Source organism: Bombyx mori, chromosome 15, assembly GCF_030269925.1.
Source record: "Bombyx mori chromosome 15, ASM3026992v2".
Classification (NCBI taxonomy): domain Eukaryota; kingdom Metazoa; phylum Arthropoda; class Insecta; order Lepidoptera; family Bombycidae; genus Bombyx; species Bombyx mori.
This window is the reverse complement of record NC_085121.1, coordinates 5,629,493-5,654,500: the sequence shown is the minus strand read 5'-3', so window position 1 is coordinate 5,654,500 and position 25,008 is coordinate 5,629,493. Positions and strand designations below refer to the sequence as shown.

Below are 25,008 nucleotides of genomic sequence, written 5' to 3'. Positions count from 1 at the left end.
ATGCGCCACCCACTTTGAGATATAAGTTCTAAGGTCTCAAGTATAGCTACGCTACTATTTTCAGATACTACGACATGTGAATGAGCTTTTGTTATGATTTTTTATGAACTTTAGTGAAAACGTTCGCAAGAGATCCATCTACAAACTTATACGTGTTGTTACCGAATATTTGACCTCGCGTCGTTTATCCGGCAACCGGATGGCGTGCATAGTGTAAAGTCGTAACCATTTTATGAAATACACTTTTGAATGGCACGCTTTAAATGCCTTGACATAGTGTTCACTAGAGAGCGCTGTTGCGCGTCTTTGTGACGTCACACTATTGATTCTGAATGGTAGGGAGAAGAGATCGTCTTTTTGAGACGCCATCTTAAAATAAAGTGATATAAGTTTTTGGTAGCGTAGATAATAGTTAAAATCCAAAGTAATCTTTGTTAAGGGATAAGCAATTGAATTTAAACCATTATTGTTTTCTATATTAAGTCTTAAGAGACCAAGGTACTAAAATATTTATTTTTATTGTTTTGTAGAAATATGAATTAAGTTTATTTACCGTTCTTGGAGTTATAAATTTTTCGTACCGTTATTTTGAGCTACATAGTGAAAACTTACTATAAAGTGACTAGCAGTGTGTAACGGGATATTTTAGTGTATTATGACTGAATTTCATCGATCCAGCCTTCACCAGACGGATGTAACACGTCAATAAACGTATGAGGGCAGGGCTCCCGTTTATTGTCTGAAGAGAATACAAGTTTTGTGAAAGTGTTCAGTGCCACACTATGATTAGACACAGTGCTTAGTTGATTTCGAGTTGTAAACCTGTGCTTAACTAAAATAAGTGAAAGTATTCATTGCAATATGCATGTAAATGTATAAAATTTTTCTCCGAAGATTTGGGTAGTTCCGTGAGTATTTTGTATCGCTTGCAGTTGGTAGTCAGTGCGAGGGGAACTCCTGATGGTGTGTACATCGCAGCATGTCTGCACTCTCAACGCCGGGCGGCGGAGGCACTACGGCGCAGAGCAAGCCGACGTCCGGCAAGCAAAAATATCAGAAATTGGACATCAATAGCTTGTATTGCGCTAATAGAGTGAGTGCTTATTTTATCATATAATCAATTTTGTAAATTATAGTAATATTTAAAGGAGAGTAGGAAAATTGATCGATTTTTTTGTCTTGACATAGCAGCACATAGCCTTGGTCTTGACAATGGCAAGCACAAAGACTTGCACGATATTAGATACATTTTAATATGCTGACCTTCAGCTGGTAAAAGCATAACTATGTGTTTAGTACTGTATGATAATCACTTACTATTCGTTTTTGTTAAAATTCTAGAGTTTTAAATAATTGAATGCCAGTAATATACTGCCTAAGCTTTGGCACAAATGATTGCTCTTCCTATATAATCCCATTTCTGTAATTATGCGTAAGTAATAAATACCTATGTTATACTTTCTTTGTCATGAAGGTCAATAACCTTTCAACACTAATGTTTTACCTATAATCTTAGTTAGTTAATATAGTAACCAATGTATTTTTTCTTACGAAACATTAAGTGTTTGAATGCCTAAAACTGAGAATATTGATACAATAAAACTTTTCATATTTTTAGGAATAAAGTCAATAATATGATAAAAAATTAAATAAGGTGAAAAGAAAGTTACAAATAAACAATATACTGTTATTTTTAGTATGAGCCAAAGCCGAGGTACCCTTAGTGCATTTTTATTAGAAGAATCTGTATTTAAACTGTTAGAAGAAACCTCATAGAGAAAAAAGCTCATTGAATTTTAAGCTGCTTTGTAGTTTTTTCTCCACATAATTATGCAAAACTAAATAAATGGTAATTACATTATCAATCATACGATTTGAATCAGTTGTGGTAGGTATTGCAGCACTCTATAACAAGTCATTAATAATTTTTACATTAATGGGCTCTATGAATCTTGGCCTAATAATTTACTTTCATATTGTGGCCCTGAATGAGCTTACAAATAATTTTTGAGGCAAATCATGTCATTGCAATCAATCAATCTAACAATCAATTTACACTAAACACAATCATAAATATTTTAATGGAATTTGCTTAGAAATCAAAATGCTTTTTCTAGAATGAAAACTCAGAACCGTCCTCAGTAAAATCTCAACTAAGCCGCAAACATGGAATGCAAAGTCTTGGAAAAGTACCATCCGCTCGAAGACCACCAGCTAATTTGCCATCTTTGAAAACTGAAATTGGTCAAGATACAACTGCCAAGTAAGTTTTAATATTTATTTATCATCAGCTAATATTGGCAGAAAAGCTCATAATCTGATATTAAATGAGACAGAAGTAAGCATGAAATAAACCATTTTAATGTGAAAATGGAAACTTCATTTTTATTTTCTCATTGTTTTTTACATTCAAACATTTTCAATATTGTTTATGGTTATATAGTCAGCATTTCACTACAGAACTACACTTGAAAAATCACTCATATTACTGGGAAAATAAATTGTCAGAGTTATTTCAAATATTGACATCCAAGTAATAGGTCTGTATCAGATGATTCAGCTTTGACAGAACCAATTAAAAAACAAGCATATCACAGGAAATAAGGGAATGAACACAATACATATTAACTTATACACAATTAAAAGCCTGTTCATAGCTGAAGAAGTTTTTTAGAAATATAGGCCTGAAAAATAGAAATAAAAGATGGGAAAAGAATAAGGAAATAAATCCATTGCTGGACATTTCAAGTCATACCTTGCCAATTAAATTGTGAATGAATATTCCATACATGCTGAATTGTAAGAGCAGATTAATAATAAAAAAAGTCTATTGCTCTAATTAAAAAATCAACTCAACTAATTTCTTTAAAACATTTTAATCACAGTTTCGTGTGTGGAAAAAATTATCAAATTTATTTGTATTAAAAAAATTTCTCTGAGCACCTGTCATTTTTGTGTACACTGTGACATGTTACAAAATTATTGCCTAAGGCATTGACGTCATTAAAAAAAAAGATTTAAAAAACTAATCATTTATTTACGTAATGTTGGGATTATTAATACATTGTTTAAAATAATTTTAACTTTGAATACCAATTTTGATTTTCATTTATTTCAGCTCAACTTCTGCTGTTACTACAACCGTATCTGCACCACCACCATGTACTACCCAAACAACAGTGAGTTACATTTGCTACTGCTTTGCTGACAGTAGACTTCTATTGCCAGATAACTTATGTCACAAAGAAATTAAAAACATGTATATTGCAATCCTGCAAGACATATTGTGGTTAATTTCGTAAATTGATATCTGGTTCTTTGGACATTCACTACTTCTAAAAAATGAAGATGATGTTGAACATTTTTATTTTGTTGTACAACATTCTGCATGAGACACCTGTATCACCATTTGTAAATCAATCACAATAAAGACTTTTACTGGTGGTAGGACCTCTTGTGAGTCCGTAGGGGTAGGTACCACCACTCTGCCTATTTCAGCCATGAAGCAGTAATGTGTTTCGGTTTGAAGGGTGGGGACAGCCGTTGTAACTATACTTGAGACCTTAGAACTTATATCTCTGGCTCTCTATCTTATATGGCGCATTTACTTTGTAGATGTCTATGGGCTTCAGTAACCACTTAGCACCAGGTGAGCTGTGAGCTCGTCCACTCATCTAAGCGATAAAAAAAAAATCTAATTACAGTGTTACTAAATTAAAAATCATCTGGCTCATCATAGAAACAAAATAAAAAGATATAAAAACTGTCCGAAAAGCTTTTTTCGGTTTGAAGACCGGGCAAGTAATTATGGATTGGATAAAATTACATAAAAATATATAAAATTAGTGGGTGAAGAGAATAAAGTAGATTGCTATAATGCGTAACTTATAATTGAGTGAAAGTATTTTATTTAGTTCTATAAATAATATTCATCTATTAATATCATCGATAATATTCATTCATCTATTAATAATATTATTCAACTACATTTTAGACAGCACCATCGAACAGCAATGTGGTTGTCGGCCCAGGCGGTTGGGTGTCGTTACCACCACCGTCATCTCCACACTTCCGCACAGAGTTTCCCTCTTTGGAAGCAGCCGCACAACCATCACATCGTACCGGAGAACACACTGGACCTCAGCCACAACTGAGACCACAAAGTATGTCTTGATTTTAATTTTAGTGACATTTTTTTATTCTAACAAGATGTGTTGTTTAATACCTCAACTTAAAATAACAACTGAGATATTTAAAATAAAAAAATTATGAGAAGCAGTTTATTTGTAATATATTGTAAATCAATTTACAGCGGAAGGCAGCTGGACGTGCGGTGGATCAGTGAGCGGCAGGCAAGAAAGTGGTTCCGCTCCCGTTGCTGCCGCACCTGCTGCGGCTCCCACCTCGCAACAAACTCCAGCATTCCGCGCCATCTTGCCATCCTTTGTAAGTTTTCGAAACCGTAGACAAAGTGATGGCACAAAAAATTAAGTGATAAGTAAAATGTATCTATATTTCTCAACAGTTGATGAAAGGTAGCAGTGGTAGTGGAGGGCTCGGGTTAGGCGGTCTCGGAGCGCTGCGTGAGCGCGGCGGTGGGGGAGCCGGTAGTGGCCCCCAGCGAGAGCGCGGTGCCACCCGAGCACCTCCCACGCCCCGCGCCGTCGAAGTACTCACGGCGCGACCCATTCTGCGTGACGAGCAGATTTCTTCCCTCGACGATATTTCACGTGATGCTGGCTGGGCTCAGCACGATGACATCGATTACGAGTTAGTTATTTTCCTAAATAACAATAATTCTTATAGAATGTTGAAGCATTAAAAATAAAAAAATAAATTGTTAATTTTAGCCAAAAATTGGACTTTTCCGATGGAGAATCTTCAGCTCCCACAAAAGGGAGCACTAAGAGCAGTAGCACTCGGGCCAGCATCGAAAGTGAACGAGCTGAAATAAAAATGCATGAGCTTGGTGATGAAGACCAAATGTGGGCTGAAAGACGACAAAAGCAAAATAATGAAGTAGCACAAGCCGTTGCACGTGCTCGGCAACGGAAAGAAGAAGAGCAGCGCCGGCAATTACGGGACGCCCCCTCATCTAACTCTCAATCTAAAGATTTTCGTGGAGATCGGGAACGCAACGAAAATCGTGAAAGGGATTTGGAACCAAGGGATAAAGACAGGGTCGAAAGTAAAAATAGAGATCGTGTCGAGCGCGATAGGGATCGGATTGATAAGGAGAAAGAAAGAAACGATTGGGATACACGAGATAAAGATCGTGTACATGAAAACAGAGATCGTAATCGAATGGATGCTAGGGAACGATTTGACAATAGAGATCGCGACTTGAAATCTGATCGGGAACGTGATGTACGAGCGGATCGTGATAACGACCTTCGAGATCGTGATCGTGCCGAAAATAGAGATAGAGGTCGCGGCGAGAATCGAGAGCGTCATGAAAATGATAAAGAGAGGATGGATAATCGTAATGAGAGAGACAGAGCAGACCGTGATAGGTTCGATAGAGAAAGAGAACGTGATCGCGAACGTGAACGTGAGCGTGACCGAGATAGAGATACAGCAAGAGAAAGAAATGATAGAGACCGCGAGTTTAGAGATCGTGATCGAGAGTATGGTCGCGATCGTGATCAAAATAATCCAGCGTTTTCCAAGACTTTTCAAGCAAATATTCCACCCCGATTTTTGAAACAACAACAAAACAGACAACAAGACGATCCAAAAGCAGGATGGGCCTTTTCGGGTAAACCTGCCCCAAGGAGACAAGATGTACAGCCTTTTTCTGCTCCGAGACATGTACAGCACAACAATGGTCGCAGATCTTATTCCAGGTTAGTTGTTTAATATGTTAATTACCCAAACCACTTAATAGAGAAAAACGAAGAAGTGAATTTTAAAACCTTGAATACTGTGTAATAAATAACCTTTTATATGATGTTAACTATTGTAAGTAGTTTCCTCCTCTATCTATCTTCAGCCCTTTGATAGCCACTGCTGGGCATAGGTCTCCCATTGGCATAAAGCTATAATGCTCGATCACCCGCCATTTGCATCGACGTGACTTGCCTTCCTGACTATATAGACTGAGTTTTAGAGAAGTCGTCGTGGCCTAAAGGATAAGACGTCCGGTGCATTCGTATGTAGCGATGCACAGATGTTCGAATCCCGCGGGCGGGTACCAATTTTTCTAATGAAATACGTCAACAAATGTTCACGATTGACTTCCACGGTGAAGGAATAACATCGTGTAATAAAAATTAAACCCGCAAAATTATAATTTGCGTAATCACTGGTGGTAGGACCTCTTGGGAGTCCGCACGGGTAGGTACCACCACCCCACCCCGCCTATTTCCGCCGTGAAGCAGTAATGCTTTTCGGTTCGAAGGGTGGGGTAGCCGTTGTAACTATACTGAGACCTTAGAACTCATATCTCGAGGTGGGTGGCGCATTTACGTTGTAGATGTCTATGGGATCCAGTAACCACTTAACACCAGGTGGGCTGTGAGCTCGTCCACCCATCTAAGCAATAAAAAAAAATGTATTATCCACTGTGCCATAGGTTATCCGGCATCTCAACATCCTAATCTTAGCTGCCATTCCATCACTATCTTACTTCGTCTGTTGTCATTTCGGCTTGCTAAGTGACCAGCCCAACTCCGTTTCAGATCTGATATTTTCTAACCAACATTTATAACTTTTGTTAGGCGTCTAACCTAGATGTTACGCATCTGATCTATCAGATTGATGCCCAGCATAGAGCCTTCCCTCGCTCGCTCTGCGACGCCAATTGTGTGCAAAGTCTCATGAGTAAGGGTCCATGTTTCTGCAACGTATATTGATATGGACCAAGAGCGTTGATTGTAGTCTTGTCTGAGACAGAGGGAAGTTTTTTGATTTGAAGATGTGTTCCAATTCTCCAAACACAACTCTTCTGAGTTGTATTCTACTACTGATCTGTTTAGCTTGAAGTTCGCTTCTCAAGAATAGAACATGCCCAAAATAAATGTAGCTGTCCACTATCTCTAGTTGTTCATTTCTAACCAATCGGTCATTGTATTTGAGATACTACTCATCGCCTAAGATTTGGACATGTTCATCCTTAGGCTTACCTCTAACGAAGTATCGTAAAGTTATAGTAGGATGCTTTGCAGATCAGTGATCATTGGCGAAGAGCATTCTTTTATTTCATTTCTTCCTCCCCTCATTTACAAAAAATGGATTCATTCAACCATAACAGTAACATGTATAACATTATTTATCAACTTAACTTAAAAATGAAAGTAGTTTTATATTACGAATATTTATTTATTCTTAAATAAACACTTAAAAGCTAATATCATGTCTTTATAGCTGGGATATAAATTCTTAAAAGAAATTGTCGTATTTCGTAAATAATATTTCGCGTTTCGTGAAGTTATCGTGATTCACTACAATTATTCATACATAAAGTAAAATTAAAGAGACTGTTTTTCTGTTTTAGGGATTATTCAGATCGAGAAGAAGTTTTTAGAAGGGAGAAAGAAGGACCTGGACCGCAATGGCGGTCTGAAATGCAAGATTTTGAAAGATTCGGAAAGGATCTTGAGAGGTCTAATTCTAAAGAATCTTATAAAGAATATGTCGACTACAAAGATAGAAGAAACGAATGTGACAAAAGAAGTACTGAAAATATAATTGAAACTAATTCTAGATCTGCTGCAGAAAAATTGAGTGAAGTATTTGAAAGAAAAAGCATTGGAATATCAGAGACTGTATCCTCTGATTCATCAGTGCAAACTCCTGGCTCTATAAAACTAAGTTCACCTGTACCTCCTTCTGCAAGAGAATCATCTGAAAAAGAGTTTAGTAAAACATCTTGGGCAGATGCTGTTCAAGATGAACAAACGCATATTGCAACATTAAAGACTTCTCTTGAAAAAGTGTCTGTGCTAATGGATAATGACAAGGTTCCTAAAGACCCACCAAAAGTAGAAAATGATGAACCAAGTCATGCTTCTCAATCAGCAAAAAATGTATCTCAACTTTCTTTGTCTTTATCTAAAGGAAATTTAATTCCATCACTTTCTCAGATCCAATCTCAAAAACCTGAAACTAGTACATCAAATACTCAAGGTATTAGTTACAATCAAGTACTATCTCAATCAGGATCTTTAGCTAATTCCACTCAATCTGTTCTTAATAATAATCACACACAAATGTCTTTCCCTGAACAACAAGTTGCAAAACCATCTTTTTCTGCTGTTTCCAAACAAAATTCTCAAAATGAAAATCTTCATAATTCTTCATTACTTTTACCAACATCAAAGCAAATGCCTGAGCCACAAACTCAAATAGCAAAACCTAAATTGTCAGCTGCTAAAACAGAAAAAGAACTTTCTGAATCTGATTCGGTAGTACCAAAATCCAGTACTGAGCCAACTGTGAAGTACAATGAAACGCAGTCTACAGATTCACTTCAAGATTGCAATGAAGGTCAAAAACGTCACACTGATGACAAGAAAAATGAGAGATTTACTAATGAACAACATATCAAAATTCCCCTTAAAGAACCCATAGAAAGGAAGTCTAGTGGGTCTGGTTCTGAGAAAAAGGTTAGAGGCTATGCAGGAAGCGGAGGATATGCTGTGTACAATAGAGGTTGGGGATCAAGGGAATCTCGTGGAAGACGGTCACATCGCAGTTCCCGTTCAAATAATAGGGCTAGTGAATCTGATGGATCTACTGATGGAGCTCTCAATTCAGAACGCAGGGAACGGCGTAGAGCACCTCGTAGTCCACGAGGACCGAAAAAGTCTGATAAGCCTGATGAGTTAAATCCCGCAGTACAAGATCAAACTCCGACAACTATTGATATATTGGAAAATCGAGAACCGTTTGCACCTCGCGGGCAACCTTCTAGAAGGGGTAGGGGTGGTTTCCAGGGATCCGCACGTCCACCAGCTCCTGCTAAAAGAGTAGTAGGATATGGCCCTCCTAATACGAAGAGTCCATTCAGTCAAGCCAATAGAGCAGTGAAAGATACTGAAGAAGTTAAGGATAACATTGATGATAGAGGAAAACCAAACAAGCCACGTGCTGGTTCGACGTCAGGTAGAGGACGTGATCGTCGTCCTAAAGGTGGAGCTCCGAGTGGGGAAGATGAAAATTGGGAAACGACATCTGAACATTCCGAAGGAGGTGGTACTTCCGGTCGCCGTCGTTCTGCTCAATCTCAAAAGAATAGTAGAAATGCTAATTCCAGTAATCGTCAAAATGGACGTATTTCACAAGGAGGAAAGAAAGACGTAGTTACAGGTGAAAATAAAACTGCTGCTGAAATAACTGAGGCCATTTCTGATCTGAAGTTAAACACTAAAAATGACGAAGTTATCGATGACGGTTTTCAAGAGGTCCGCAATAAAAAGAGTTCCAAAGATACCCGACCACCTGCAAAAGAAGATGGTCAAGGTTCTGGAAAACAGTCAAGATCTCATTCTAATCAAGGAAATGGTCGCAATCGATCGTCGACTAGAAACTCCAATGATAAATCCACAAACAGAAGCTCCGCCCCAGTACCAGGCAAATCCGGATCTCAATATGATAGACCTCGACAGGCGAACTTAGCCCCTCGTTTTGTGAAACAACGACAGCAAAGGCAGCAAGTAGGCGGCTTAGTGAGCGCATGCGGCCCCGATACCGGCGCCGCACCGCCGCCACCCGCAGTTAATGCATGGGATAAACCCATATCCCAAACCTTACGTGGTAATGTAGAAGAAAATGTAGATTTAGTTGAAAATAAATCTGCGCAATCCAGTCAGCGTAGCACACCAGCTGAGACGTCGACTGATATCAAGACTGCTCCCACTCCTTGTACTCTATCTGCTGATAAAACAAGTATGTTAGATGGAGCAACGCCGCCTGTAGAAACCATAATTTTTGAAAATACCAACTATAAGACTGCTACACCAGATGAGGCCTTGCAACAAAAATATCAACTAAATTCTAATATGTCTAAAAATCAAACTGAAGAAGTATCCACTGAAATAGATAGTCGTTCCCTGACATTTAACGGAGAAGTTAGGGGACGTCCTAGATCCATACAAGAACTTATGGCAGAGAGTGGGAGACAATCTGCAGAAGGGGACGCGTCGTTAGGCTTACAAATGTCATTTGACACAACACAAAAAACAGAAGATTCTGACATGAAACTTGATTTTGGCTTTGATTCAGATTTGGGACAACTTTCAGAAGATAAATCAGCTAAGTCGCTGGGTTTACCACGTGGTGTCCACATGAGCACTTCTAATACGATTTCGCCTCTGGCAGCTGATCTTAATTTAAAAATCGCTAGTGTTAAGAAGGTCTGGGAGATGCCTGCTGTTGCGGAAAATACGGAGGAATTACAATTTACTGGATTTGAAGAAACCAATACAGAAAGCGCTCCACCTAATGTGTGCAAAGTGAAGCCAACGCAACAATTGCAGTCCCCACCGCCTCAACATTACAACCACGTGGGCTATCAGGGAGGGTACGGTGGGCTATCAGTTCCGTCGCCGCCTGCCATGTTGTTTAACTCATCACAGCAATTGTTAGGATCTTCTCAACAGCTTCCCCAGCAGGGTGGACTTTACGGAGCTTTCTTGGATCAGAGTAGAGGTCAATTTGGTGGTTTTCCTGGTACTCCATATGGCGCCGGTTCAGCGGCCCCCTATAACTACCAACCGCCACCGGATATGTTTTCTAGTATTCCAAGCCAATATAGGATGGTAAGAAATTTTTAATTTAATATTGTAAGTATTAAGAAATAACAGAAATCTCACACAGATGTGATTCAACAGTACATACAACTGATTAAACAAACCATATTATTATGTTTTTAACAAACTTAACAGTTGATTTTTTTTTTCTAATGAATGAATAAAGCTAAAAAGCAAATTTAGTTGCAGAAATAAAAAAAAAGTCTCTACAAAACATACATTTAATTCAATAAAATTTTACTTCTTCGCCGTCTATGCAGTGTGTTCTTAGTAGTGCCACAAATATATCCAGACATCAGAGGCATAAGGGCGAATATCCATGATTACAGTAGTTAGTTTCTTGTATTTTATTGATAGAACCATACCAGATCCTATTATAATGTTTATCAGGGTTGATCTACTATCACATATTTCAAATTTTATTGTTTCGTCAATAGGTAAATAACCATAAAATTGTCATAAAATCTACCCAATATCAATTTACAGGCAGCAGGCGGGGGTGCAGCTTTTGGCCAATCAGGGCAGCTTGGAAACAGTCCTAGTACAGTGCTCATATCTAGTACATCTAATTCTCTAATGTCTGCAACTGTGAAGCCCACTACTCAACAAATTGGTGCCATAGGTAAGAGTTTTCGCTCTGGTTTTGTGTTTAAATAAGGTATGAAAAACGAGAGCTAAAAAATTAACAATTATAATGTATAAAGGTGCAGGCAGCAAAGGCGGCGGTGTGGGTGGAGTAGGAGGCGTCAACACCTACGGCCAACAGTACCTAGGATACTCAGGACCTGTGGGCGAAGCCCCGTACTCACTCTTGCCACGACCGGCTCCGCCAGCTTCCTCGTACTATTCACCTTACCAACCACCAACTGCGCCAGCACCTACCTATCCTCTCCAGTTTACGCAACCTGCGCAGTCTGGCGCCTTTGGCTCCCAATTTCTCTCTTCGCAACTACAGGTTGCCGCCGCTGTACAACAGATGCAACAACAATATAGAGCGCCTTTACAACAACAGTATCCTCCGCCGCAACCACAGCCTCGTTTACCCCCTCAACAACAATTGAAGAGTCCTCTTCACGAGCATGCCAATGGATTCGCGCCACTTTGCGATGCAGCGTCACCGACTCCGAAAGGTGGTGGAAAACCGCAAAAGCCGCCACATTCTCCACCGCAACACAAGTATCACGCCCCGCCTCAGCATCCACCGCCGGCACACACACCCCATCAACACCATCAACAACAGGTATATTTTATGTCAAACTATGAAATTATATGTTTACAATAATTGTATTAAATTGGTCAGTATCGTTTTCAGTAAGAAGTATTAGTAATGTCTGTCTCCGCAGATGGTGAGCGGCGGCAACAACGGGCGTTGCGGCGGGGGCGGGGGCGGAGCGGCAGGAGTCATGACTCGCGGCGGAGGTCCTGCCCCGCGCTACCCAGCGCCTATACAGCGCCCCCATGCGCCAGCACTGCCGCTGTATCGCGCACCACAACAGCGACCTCACCATGCTCAGCCGCGCCCCAATCTCTACTATCATCATCCTCAGCGAAGTCAGTATACAACTTAGTCACCAAATCGATAAAACTAGCCGCCGTTCTAGTCACGAATCGCTGATCGCTCGCTTTTGTGTCCAGACGGAGGCGGCGGAAACGAGCGCGCGCCCGAGAATACGGAACCGACCGCCGGCGGTGAGGAGAGCGGCGACCCGGCACCGCCGGCGGAGGTGCAGACCGTGCCCCCGCCGGAGGTCAAAGCGGAGTGAGCGAGCGTTTCGCCTGCCGCGATTTGCCCTTTCGCTTCTCGCGGACGCTTTCTATTGCGTCCCGGGAACTCGCCGAATTTAGGTTTCCGATATTTTTATTAGGACGTAAATTATGAAAGTGATCGTGAGCCGGTCGAGTCGCGTGCGTGTACATACTATGTCCGGCGGCTATCGGCCGGCTCCAGGACGTGGCACTATGACGCCGTGAGTCGGGTGACCTACTAGTGAATGTGTAGCGACGATTTTGTGGAGGAAATGTCGATGCAATATAATGAGTAATAATGTAATCTGGAGTGATACAAACCGATCACCTTTCGGCTCTAAAGTGGACCGCCGCGCGGTCACACTCCATGTATCATAATCAATTATTAAATATGCGAATAAAATTATTATGACCAATCCCATTTTTTATTTATTAGTTTATGGTGAAACCTAATCTCTATCATGCCTATCACCAATTCATAGGACTAAAATAGGCATCGAAAAGTTCCATGACTATCAATAGCTGTGATGCTATGTTACGATAATAATTTACAAGAAAATGATATTAAAACATACCTCTAATAAAATTTTATGCACGACAAAATAAGATTAATTTTTTAAAATGTTCCACATGTTTATGGGCCGATGAGACCCCGCCTGTCGGTAACTACTACAGACACCGGTGCGCTGCTGATTTACGTAGTAAAAAAATTGTCACGTATAATATATATATACAAATTTGTTCACTACATACGTCAATACTATTAATAAATAGCTAGTAAAATTTTCAATGATCCTAATGAATCATAAAACCTGCTGATATTTTTTTTATATTAATAATTATAAGCATTTATAGAATACTTTATTTAAGATTAATTTGTATAATTTATTGTTATTGTAGAACTTAGTTTACTTAAAGTGAGGTCACTCTATATTCTATTTAGATGTCGCTATCCACTTAAAACCAGATTACTTAAATAACATATATTTATAAATTTTCCTTGTTTATTACATATCTAGGAAAAATGTACAATTTGGTAAATAGTCATAATGTAACTCACTTTACTGTCCATTTTAAAATGTAAATGGCCTTAAACCGTATAAAGCTACACATTGGGACCATCAGACCTGGTTAAAAGGCATGGCTTCCGGGCCAAGTATAATATTTCCAACACAAAAAAAACATCTCTTATTTTTCTGCTGGGATATTTGTATGAGGAATCTGTTCAAAAATAAATATTTGAAGAAGCCATGTTATTTCGAGTACTTAATCATGGTCGGCATTATAAAATATATCATCAAATTTATACCTGTGTGATATGTGCGTGTACCAAAATGTAAATGAATTTACAATCGCGTTTTAAGAATTAATACTTTCTTAGCCAATATTATTTTATGTTTATAATTTTGTTTCTGGGTGAGTGACATTCATGGATGTTCGTATAAAAAATTGGGAGGGTGTATATACCTTTGATAAATATTTTAGTAATTTAAATTTAGTTGTTTTATTTTTTGACTCTATTTATTTTCTGTAATAGGCTTTGATTTGTATTATTTTCTTACTAAATTATTAGAATGTTTTTTTTAAAATCATTATGTAAACTGCCCTTGTTCGTGAAACATTTGTTATACTATGTTGTTTTTTTTCTACCTAGCCCTAGCGAGAGCCGTGCTTTGCAGAATCTACCACCGGATTGGAGACGAGACCCATTGAGAAGATCTGGTGAGAAACTCAGTGGGCTAACTGCTATTTTGGTTCTCTGAGTGAATATTGACACATGCGAGAATAGTCGGTGGGAAAATAAAAACCGTCATTAATATAAAAAATATATATATAAATAAACACGCACGTTGTAAAATAGCTTTAATAAAGCCTTAATTCCCAAAATGGTCCAGGTGGACACCAGGGTTCCACGGGAGACCCCAGAGGCTTTACGTTGGCGTGCCAAATGAAATGGGAGTCAACAATTCGTAAGGCCCAGAACATAAGGGGTTCCACAAAAAGTGATTTGCTTTCGATAGTAAATTATTTGTTATTAATCCATGCAGTAAGTTCCCCTAAAAAGACAATTTGGTGATTTCACTGTAATAAGTCCATAATACATCCATAATACAATCCATAATACATGTAATAAGTCCATAAAAACAATGATTATATATTATATATAATCATTGTTTTTATGGACATTTCATTGTTTCAATATATTATATTAATCTCTTCTTTGTTTTTTTTTTTATGATTGAAAGATTACTGGTGGCCCGGAGGCCTTTCCAGCTTCACCAGGACAGGTGGGCGAGCAAAGGCTCAGTCAGGAGGGGTGGGATTTGCTAACAACTTCCCGAGCGCCTCCGAAGGAGACCAAGAACTCAAGAGCAATTGCTTCGCGAATGAATCTACTATCGGATCGGAATCGCGACCCACTGAGAAGATCCGGCGAGAAACTCAGCGGGCTGATGCATGGGTTAGGTTGCACGTCGACCTCTTTGTCGAGTTCGACGAGTACGGTTACCGGGGTTCCTCAGCCTGCTCCTAGTGTTAGAGCTGAAGGTATCTAATGCTAAGACTTATTGGATCTGATGGGTCCGTAAGGACGTGTCTAGGGCGACGACGGTACTTGCTCCTGCGTGATCAGGATTCGGGGAATAATCAGCGACGGCAACGATAAGGCGGTTATCATGACGCATAGCCTTATCGAAGTAACGTTCCGACACTGACTTCATGTGTTTGCGGATCGATTCGTGGCCCAGGTTGTCGTGTAGGTCGACGTTCCTCACGAACCACGGAGCCCCGACGGTTAACCTGTAAAAGCGGGATTGTAGGGATTGGAGGGTGTCTATGTGTGTGCGGGCCGCGTGAGCGAACACCACACTCGCGTATGTCATGACGGGCCTTATGCAAGCTTTGTAAAGTGTCACCTTGTTCCGAAGGGACATTTTACTCCGCTTACAGATCATGGCATAGAGTCTGCCGAGAATAAATGCGGCACGGTCGCGGACTGATTTTATATGCGGGCGGAATGTCATGGATGCATCCAGGGTGACTCCCAGGTACTTGACCTTCCTGGCCCAGGGTATAAGTTGGCCGAAGAGGGTAATCGGGGGTGTGATATTTCTCCTCCTATTAGCGTTTTGTCGTACTGACCACTTTGATCTGAAATATCTCCTCTTTGGTTAAGAATTCCAAATTCAAATTTATTAGTTCATTTAGCTGGTACATTTGAGTTTTGAAAACAGCCATTCATTTGTTTTTTCCTCATAATTTTGTTTTTGGCGTCGCTTATTACCGCAGAATGAAAAACATGAAGTATCGGTAAATTTACGAGTACGAGTTCTACCGTGCAGTCCGTGCACTAGTGCTGCAGAAACAGCTCGAAAGATTAATTATGTGTACGGCTAGAGATGGGCGCAGGAATAAACTCATTTTCTCATTTGGGTCAAACCGGGTATTTATGTGGGAAAAAACCCAATAGACGGGTATTTTCATTATTTAAAGTAATTATCACGTTATTAATAAAATTAACTCTTTTTTAGAATAATGCAGCGAAAAATATTTTTTTGCTAATCACACATACTTTGTGCCAGCACTAGCTGTGTTACCTGTTGTTCGAAACGTTAAAATGTGTAGTAGGATTCAGGAACTAAAATAAAACTAGCAGTTTATTAAAACAACAAAAAGACGTCTTCTTGTTTTATCCTAAGATTTTTTTACGCATTGTGATGGAATGTTACTTAATTGCAGAACCTTTTTCTTTTACAATCGGAGCTAATAAAGCACTCATACTTTGGTTTCTTTTTAATGCTTTTATCGTGTCTGTGGCAATCGATATAAACGCATTAATAGGTTCTAGTTTTAAGCAATCTTCGCATAGCAAATTCAATGTATGTGCTACACATCTCATCGGTAGTATATGTGCATACGAATCTTAACTATCTGAAATGCTCTTTGAATATTATTTGCGTTATCTCCGATAAGAGTTACAAAGTGGCCTCCGTACACGTTTATAAATTTAATTCTGTCGTCGTCGTGGCCTAAAGGATAAGACGTCCGGTGCATTCGTATGTAGCGATGCACCGGTGTTCAAATGCCGGGTATACATTTTTCTAATGAAATACGTACTCAACAAATGTTCACGATTGACTTCCACGGTGAAGGAATAACATCGTGTAATAAAAACCAAACCAGCAAAATTGTAATTTGCGTAATCACTGGTGGTAGCACCTCTTGGGAGTCCGCACGGGTAGGTACCACCACCCCGCCTATTTCCGCTGTGAAGCAGTAATGCGTTTCGGTTCGAAGGGTGGGGTACCCGTTGTAACTATACTGAGACCTTAAAACTTATATCTCGAGGTGGGTGGCGCATTTACGTTGTAGATGTCTATGGGCTCCAGTAACCACTTAACACCAGGTGGGCTGTAAGCTCGTCCAATCTAATCTAAGCAATAAAAAAGAATTATCTGTTGAGATACATATTGGCTTGTATGTCGGTTTGATAGAGTATTAAGGCTTTTAACAAAAACAGGCTCGGGTTTTGCAATAATAAAGTTGATGATACCTTCATTGCGCTGATTGCTCCAGCCATCACACTGCCAATCCAAATCATAGACTTCAGTTCGTCTGTAATTTCTTTGACCATCTATATCTATATCTATACTAATATTATAAAGAGGAAAGATTTGTTTGTTTGTTTGTTTGTTTCGAATAGGCTCCGAAACTACTGGACCGATTTGAAAAATTCTTTTTCCATTAGAAGCCGACACTGTCCCTGATGAACATAGGCTACTTTTTTAATTTTTTTTTTAATTTTTTTTTTTTTGTTTCATTTGTGTTTTAATGTTTCCGAAGCGAAGCGAGGGCGGGTCGCTAGTTTCTTTATAAATAGTTTAACACACACACAAACAGACAAGTTTTTTTATTTAATTAGATAGCATGGAGTATATATTACGTATTTATTGAATTATGAAAATAAGCCAAGTTAGATTAGCTCTAATTAGTAGTAATAGTATTTAAATAGTAAGTACTATTTGATATATACATGTACCTACATATTACCTAGATGTTACATGTGCTAAATACGAAAAAACCCAATAATATCACATTCGGGTTTTTTTCGGGTAAAATCTCATCTCTATGTACGGCGCTGATGTTACAAAAAAAGCACGGTACGTTTTTTGTTTCAACGTTTTCGTTCTGGAAATTTCGGCCTTCAGAGCCAACCCCGTGGACGGCCGGAGACCAAAGTGGAAAATGAAGAATTAAAGGCTATTGTGGAAGCGGATCCATCACAAAGCACTGAGAGATAGCTGCAGGCTTCGGGGTACCTAAGTGATAAATCTGTATTAATCCACTTGAAGCAAATCGGGAAAGTAAAAAAAAATTATATTCCTCCCATACAAAACGCCAATTTCATATGTAAGTACCTAATATAATAATTAATGTTTAATTTTAATTATACTACGGCTAATCATATTATAATGTAATATGATAACTGTAATAATTAATAGGGCAATAATTAAATATTTCAATGAATTTAATCCAAAAAATATACTAACTCCAAATGAGGAGTCTTTTGAATGAAATAACTGAAAATTGATTGGTTCCTCGTGTCGTGCGCTTCCTTTTTTTTCGCCAATTATACTTTTTTTTAAAACTATTAATTCGTGGGTGGAACTAAACCGCAATGCAAATTTCCATTGTTGGATCTAATCTTCACATTTTTGTTGAGTTTGTTTAGTGGGTGAATTCGATAGTCCCACATACCGCACTCTCCCGCAGTGTAAGGGGTCGTTAATTTGAAATTTATTGCATCATGTAAGTAAAATTAAGTGTAATGAATGTGAAGAATGATGGCATAAAGGCTTAAAGCTTCAGTCCGCAATGCAAGCGAACCTGACATAGAGTAAAAGTTAATTTACATTAACTAGGACAGGGCTGTCCAAGCTACATACTTTTCCTGACTAATTAAATTTACTACAAAAGCTGGATGGCCGCAGAAAAATATTTTTTCAAAAATACTAAATAAATACATTCCGGGAATTCCCCCAATAATAGTAAAATATAGCTTCACTTTTAAATGATGTCATGGGAATGGAACATTACAAGAATAAAGATAAATTATATCAAATATTGATTAGTCGGTTCAGCGGGTTGGTGATCGGCCGCGTGATCTTACCTTCCATCCGTCCTTGAACTACCATATATGATGTAGATCGTAAAATGATGCTATAATATTCTGATAATTCCGCCACCTACCTTGAGACATGAGGTCTATGTCTCAGTTGTACGAATTACCTACATTATATGCAGTGTTGTTTTACACAATATCTTATTCCTTTATCGAAGATTTTTGTATACTTGAGGAAACTACGTATTTCGTTGGAAAAATATCTGTTGCATTTAAAGCCAGGCATTGCCGCTTCACTTAATAAAAGTGCACCAGGCGAATTATCCTCTAGACCGACATACACCAGCAACGGCATCGCGCTTTATAATAACTACTCGTCGGCCTAAATAAAGGTTGGCTCCATCAAATCCAATAACTCTTGCACACTAGGAGCAGGCTGAGGAACCCCGGTAACCGTACTCGTCGAACTCGACAAAGAGGTCGACGTGCAACCTAGCCCATGCATCAGCCCGCTGAGTTTCTCGCCGGATCTTCTCAGTGGGTCGCGATTCCGATCCGGTAGTAGATTCATTCGCGAAGCAATTGCTCTTGAGTTGTTAGGCCTCCTTCGGATGCGCTCGGGCAGTTGTTAGCAAATCCCACCCCTCCTGTCTGAGCCTTTCCTCGCCCACCTGTCCTGGTGAAGTTGGAAAGGCGTCCGGGACACCAGTAATCTTTCAATCTTAAAAAAAGGTGATTGTGTATCGAGTGTAAATAGAGGAATGAAAACTACCGTCTTAGTTCAATCGTCGTAATTAGGTCATTCATTACCTACGAAATTGCCTTTTAGTATATAGAAAGTTTAGCAATTTCAGTATAAATGTTTTTTATTTAGTTCAATCAAAGTATTCACCCATGATCTGATGCGTCTGCTAGCGTAGTGGTAACTGTCAATACCGTTCAGGAAGAAGGGTCTATCGGAGCCAACAAACTCTTCAAAGATATTTTGTACTGTCTCTCGGGTAGGTATTAATGTTTTTCTTGCCAAGATGTTGTCTGAACTTTAGAAATAGTAGAAGTTTGCCGGTACAAGGTTTGGTGAGTCCAGTGGATGACGCAAACTTCCAACCCTAGCTCTTGTAGCTTAAATAACGTTTGTTGTGCCATATGAGGTCGAGCATTGTCGTGTAGGAGCAGCGGGGACAAGCGATTAAACCAGAGTTTCTCCATCATTGTGTACAGATTCTCACAGTACTTAATGCAGTAATGCAGGTGCCATTTGGTAAAAAACTGACAGATTGTGTTGGGACTAAATCGCCAAACAGTAATGACTTTTTTGGGGGTAAGTTTTCGTTTGGGGCATTGCTTAGGTTCTGAACCAGCGTCTAACTAACAGTGAAGAGGTAGTCTCCTCCCGGTAATAGTCACCCGGAAGAGCAACCCGCTCGGCGATGAATCGCGTTCCGACCTGGCAGTCTGGTTCTGACCCAGTGGGGTGTCCCGGAACACTAGCGGCATCGCCGGGCGGCCTGGTAGGGTCGCCGTACCGCGGAGGTCGGGGGTCCTCGGAGTGGCGCCGCAAGTCTGGTTGAAGTGTTAACTGCGGGAACTCTCCTACTCTGATCGGGTTTTGACCCCGAACGGAGATTGGACGTCGAGTGTAAGAGTGCAGGGGAGTTATTTAGGTCCCTAAAAATATCCTTGTGCCCGCGGTCTGTTCCCAACATCTGCAGATTGTCAAGTCCCACATATCCCGTGCGAGAACTCTCCTACTCTGATCGGGTTTTGACCCCGAACGGAGATTGAACGTCGAGTGTAAGAGTGCAGGGGAGTCATTTAGGGCCCTAAAAATATCCTTGTGCCCGTGGTCTGCTCCCAACATCTGCACATTGTCAAGTCCCACATATCCCGTGCGCCTCGTAGGAGGCTCGGCCCGCCAGCCCGTAAAAAAAAGGGTCTAATCAACAAGATGACCGCTTACGATTATAAAAAATCATGTTTCATCAATGCAAAATCTCTTTGTTTCTGTGTCTGTTAAATCACGCAAGACATACTTTAACGCGCTCGGGATCCAATCTTGGTGTTATTAGTCTCTCCAAGGACCGCGTATTAAAGATACCCGACCTTATCCGAATGCGACGGAACAACGCAAAGCCGCCGTCGCCCGAAACATGTCTTGTCGGAGCCCCCGGATTCACTCTTGGTGCTTTTAGGACCCTCAAGCACCGGTCAAAAGTTTGACGAGTGAACTAACTCACATACACAGCCCGCAGAGCTTCTCGCCGGATCTTCTCAGCGGGACGCGATTCCGATCCAGTGTTAGATTCTGCGAAGCACTGCTCTTGCTAGGGCTAGTGTTAGCAAATTCTTTCAGGTTGAGCTCGTTAGCTCACCTACTCATCAAGGCGTAGCTGGAATAGCCTCATAAGCTTCTGAAAAAGGATACCTACCCGACAAGTTAAGGTTGATATATGCAGTTGTTATGAAAATGACAGTAAAGAAGACAAACATTATAATTTGCATAATTACTGGTGATAGGACCCTGGTATAACAATGCCAGCAGGGATGCTGCACACCTCAAGCGGTCCGCATACGTTGCATGGGATGATGCTAGGAGACGTCGGGATCCTAACATCTCAGAGGAAAGGCGGAAATATAACGCCGCTTCCAGGTCCTACAAGAAGGTTATTGCCAGGGCGAAATCGGAGCACGTTGCTAGAATTGGCGAGCGACTGAAGAGCTATCCCTCTGGGAGCCGTGCTTTTTGGTCGCTCGCCAAAGCTGCAGAAGGTAACTTTTGCAGGTCTAGTCTCCCACCACTACGCAAGTCCGATGACAGTCTGGCCCATAGTGCGAAAGAGAAGGCTGACCTTCTGGTCAAACTCTTCGCCTCGAACTCGACTGTGGACGACGGGGGTGCCACACCACCGAACATCCTCCGGTGTGATAGTTCCCTGCCGGAGATCTGCTTTACACAGTGTGCAGTCAGGCGGGAACTCCGACTCCTGGACGTCCATAAGTCGAGCGGGCCAGACGGCATCCCTGCAGTGGTTCTGAAAACGTGCGCCCCTGAGCTGACGCCTGCGCTAACGCGTTTGTATCGCCTCTCTTATTGCGCTAACAGGGTTCCGTCTTCATGGAAGACTGCCCACGTCCACCCTATCCCCAAGAAGGGTGACCGGTCGGACCCATCGAGCTACAGGCCTATCGCGATAACTTCCTTGCTTTCCAAGGTGATGGAGCGAATAATTAATATACAACTCCTGAAGTATCTGGAGGATCGCCAGCTGATCAGTGACCGACAGTACGGTTTCCGTCACGGTCGCTCAGCTGGCGATCTTCTTGTATACCTTACTCACAGGTGGGCTGAAGCCTTGGAGAGCAAGGGCGAGGCTCTTGCTGTGAGCCTTGATATTGCGAAGGCCTTCGACAGGGTCTGGCATAGGGCACTTCTGTCGAAGCTACCATCTTACGGAATCCCCGAGGGTCTCTGCAAGTGGATCGCTAGCTTTTTGGATGGGCGGAGCATCACGGTCGTTGTAGACGGTGACTGTTCTGATACCATGACCATTAACGCTGGCGTTCCACAAGGTTCGGTGCTCTCCCCCACGCTTTTCATCCTGTATATCAATGACATGCTGTCTATTGATGGCATGCATTGCTATGCGGATGACAGCACGGGGGATGCGCGATATATCGGCCATCAGAGTCTCTCTCGGAGCGTGGTGCAAGAGAGACGATCAAAACTTGTGTCTGAAGTGGAGAACTCTCTGGGGCGAGTCTCCAAATGGGGTGAATTGAACTTGGTTCAATTCAACCCGTTAAAGACACAAGTTTGCGCGTTCACTGCGAAGAAGGACCCCTTTGTCATGGCGCCGCAATTCCAAGGAGTATCCCTGCAACCTTCCGAGAGTATTGGGATACTTGGGGTCGACATTTCGAGCGATGTCCAGTTTCGGAGTCATTTGGAAGGCAAAGCCAAGTTGGCGTCCAAAATGCTGGGAGTCCTCAACAGAGCGAAGCGGTACTTCACGCCTGGACAAAGGCTTTTGCTTTATAAAGCACAAGTCCGGCCTCGCGTGGAGTACTGCTCCCATCTCTGGGCCGGGGCTCCCAAATACCAGCTTCTTCCATTTGACTCCATACAGAGGAGGGCCGTTCGGATTGTCGATAATCCCGGTCTCACGGATCGTTTGGAACCTCTGGGTCTGCGGAGGGACTTCGGTTCCCTCTGTATTTTGTACCGTATGTTCCATGGGGAGTGCTCCGAGGAATTGTTCGAGATGATACCGGCATCTCGTTTTTACCATCGCACCGCCCGCCACCGGAGTAGAGTTCATCCATACTACCTGGAGCCACTGCGGTCATCCACAGTGCGTTTCCAGAGGTCTTTTTTGCCACGTACCATCCGGCTATGGAATGAGCTCCCCTCCACGGTGTTTCCCGAGCGCTATGACATGTCCTTCTTCAAACGAGGCTTGTGGAGAGTATTAAGCGGTAGGCAGCGGCTTGGCTCTGCCCCTGGCATTGCTGAAGTCCATGGGCGACGGTAACCACTCACCATCAGGTGGGCCGTATGCTCGTCTGCCTACAAGGGCAATAAAAAAAAAAAAAAAAAAAAAAAAAAAGGTCCTCTTGTGAGCTCGCACACATAGGTACGACCATCCCGCCTATTTCTGCCGCAAAACAATCATGAGTGCCAACTTGAAGCTTGGGACTGTCGTAATACAATAAAATTGAGACCTCGACCTTACATCCCAAGGCGGGTGACGGTATTCACATTGCGATGTTTTTGAGTACCAGGAAGCATTTACACTTCGGCCATATTTCAAACTCGAATACATGATTACTTCATTGCAGAAATATGTAGCAGAACTCAGGTATAGTCATGGCAGCAGCCCGGAGTACATAACGCTCTGCTATTGCTATTTAGAACTATTTTTTGGGTGTCAAATTAAACAATTGTCATCGTTATCATTAAAATCCTATGTATAATTTGGGCTGGAGGCGTGGCGGCGCCGTGGCTTAGTTGGTTAAAGCGCCTGTCTAGTAAACAGGAGATCGTGAGTTCGAATCTCGCCGGGGCCTACTAGTTTGTTTTTGCCTAAAAGTTTTAACATAAGTACAATCCATTTATGTCGTAGATATCTATGGGCTTCGGTAACAACTTAAACATCAGGTGGGCCGTGAGCTCGTCCACCCCCCCTGAGTAATAAATAGAAATCACATTGTACTCATTGAAATTGAATAGTGACATTGTGATTTTCTCTAAAATGTTTAAGTACCACATATTTTGGTAATTTTAAAGACAACAAGATAACACTTAATAGTAATATACAATAATTAAATAGACTTATAACATAGTTAAGCTACTAAGTGATAAATAGAAGAGTCCAGATATACAACAAAGTATGTAGTCAAACGAAGACAAAATATTTGACAGCTGGCAAACACTATCGTGTTTTAATACTTAGATATAATTGATTTCAGCAGAATTCTATAATTACTAATTCTTGAAAATGCCGCTACTGATTGAAATAATATGTAAAAACACTAAGTAGAAATATCAGAAATGAAATAATAATGAAAACGAAAAAAGTTAAGCTGTAAAAGTAAGAAGTTTTCATTAGGTATGTGTGCGGGTCACGAGATGAGCAGTAACTAAATGAAATTGGTCGACATAACAAAATGCTATCAAAAAAATCATCAGAGGTATAGGTCGACATAACAAAATGCTATCAAAAAAATCATCAGTGGTATAAATTATCAGCAGCATATTATTAAATTTTATTATCTTCACAGCCCATTTCTGCGAATTCAATACGTCGCAAAACTAGGCATTATTTATTGAGTAAATTTTTTTTAAAGCAATTTACTTATACGAGTTTCACGAAAGGTCAACAACCAGACAGGGATGCATCGCAAGTCCTTTGTCCGGATCCTTGTCTAGCATGGCAGGACGTTTACCTCGACTCTAATTTCTTATTACATGTTTTGAAGTACAGAAACGATCTGTCTTTGCAAGCATTGTATGTATTCTTCTGTCATGTAAGAGTCTGTGCTTTCAATCTAAACCAAACATTAAGTAATTTGCAGAACTTTTAAATAAACACAAAATTTTACATTTCCGTTATAGAGCTGGTCTATCCACGAGCTTACAACGATGAACCTGGCTAACATTGGTTTTGATGAATTTTCTTCGGTTTTCACGAGTGCTAGACTAAATTAAAGCTGCTTTTATTGTTTAGTCATTACATTATTTTCGACGTTTGGAATACCTACTTTACGTTTTTCGTGGTAGCGAATGACTAAGGTTATTTTAATATTGTTATAACTATTGGTTTTTTTTCAACGAATATTTTCATATGTATTAATATGTTCACAATTTCAAAAATGTAATAAAAAGTGAAA

General features: G+C 40.6%; 1 protein-coding gene and 1 non-coding gene across 2 annotated transcripts; both read left to right on the top strand.

The window, feature by feature from the left end:
• The first annotated feature begins 287 nt into the window (after positions 1–287).
• Positions 288–12,913, top strand: LOC105841250 (protein PRRC2B). The gene is made up of 13 exons (XM_038015675.2): positions 288–498; positions 933–1,093; positions 2,118–2,263; positions 3,119–3,179; positions 3,995–4,163; positions 4,313–4,446; positions 4,526–4,770; positions 4,851–5,846; positions 7,496–10,760; positions 11,238–11,373; positions 11,456–11,991; positions 12,095–12,302; positions 12,387–12,913. The coding sequence occupies exons 2-13, from the start codon at positions 980–982 to the stop codon at positions 12,512–12,514; spliced, it is 6,138 nt and encodes a 2,045-aa protein (XP_037871603.1). The 5' UTR covers positions 288–498; positions 933–979; the 3' UTR covers positions 12,515–12,913.
• A 10,698-nt stretch (positions 12,914–23,611) lies between these two features.
• Positions 23,612–23,685, top strand: TRNAT-AGU (transfer RNA threonine (anticodon AGU)). Its single transcript has one exon. It is a non-coding gene; the product is annotated as a tRNA-Thr (tRNA).
• The last annotated feature ends 1,323 nt before the right edge of the window (positions 23,686–25,008 follow it).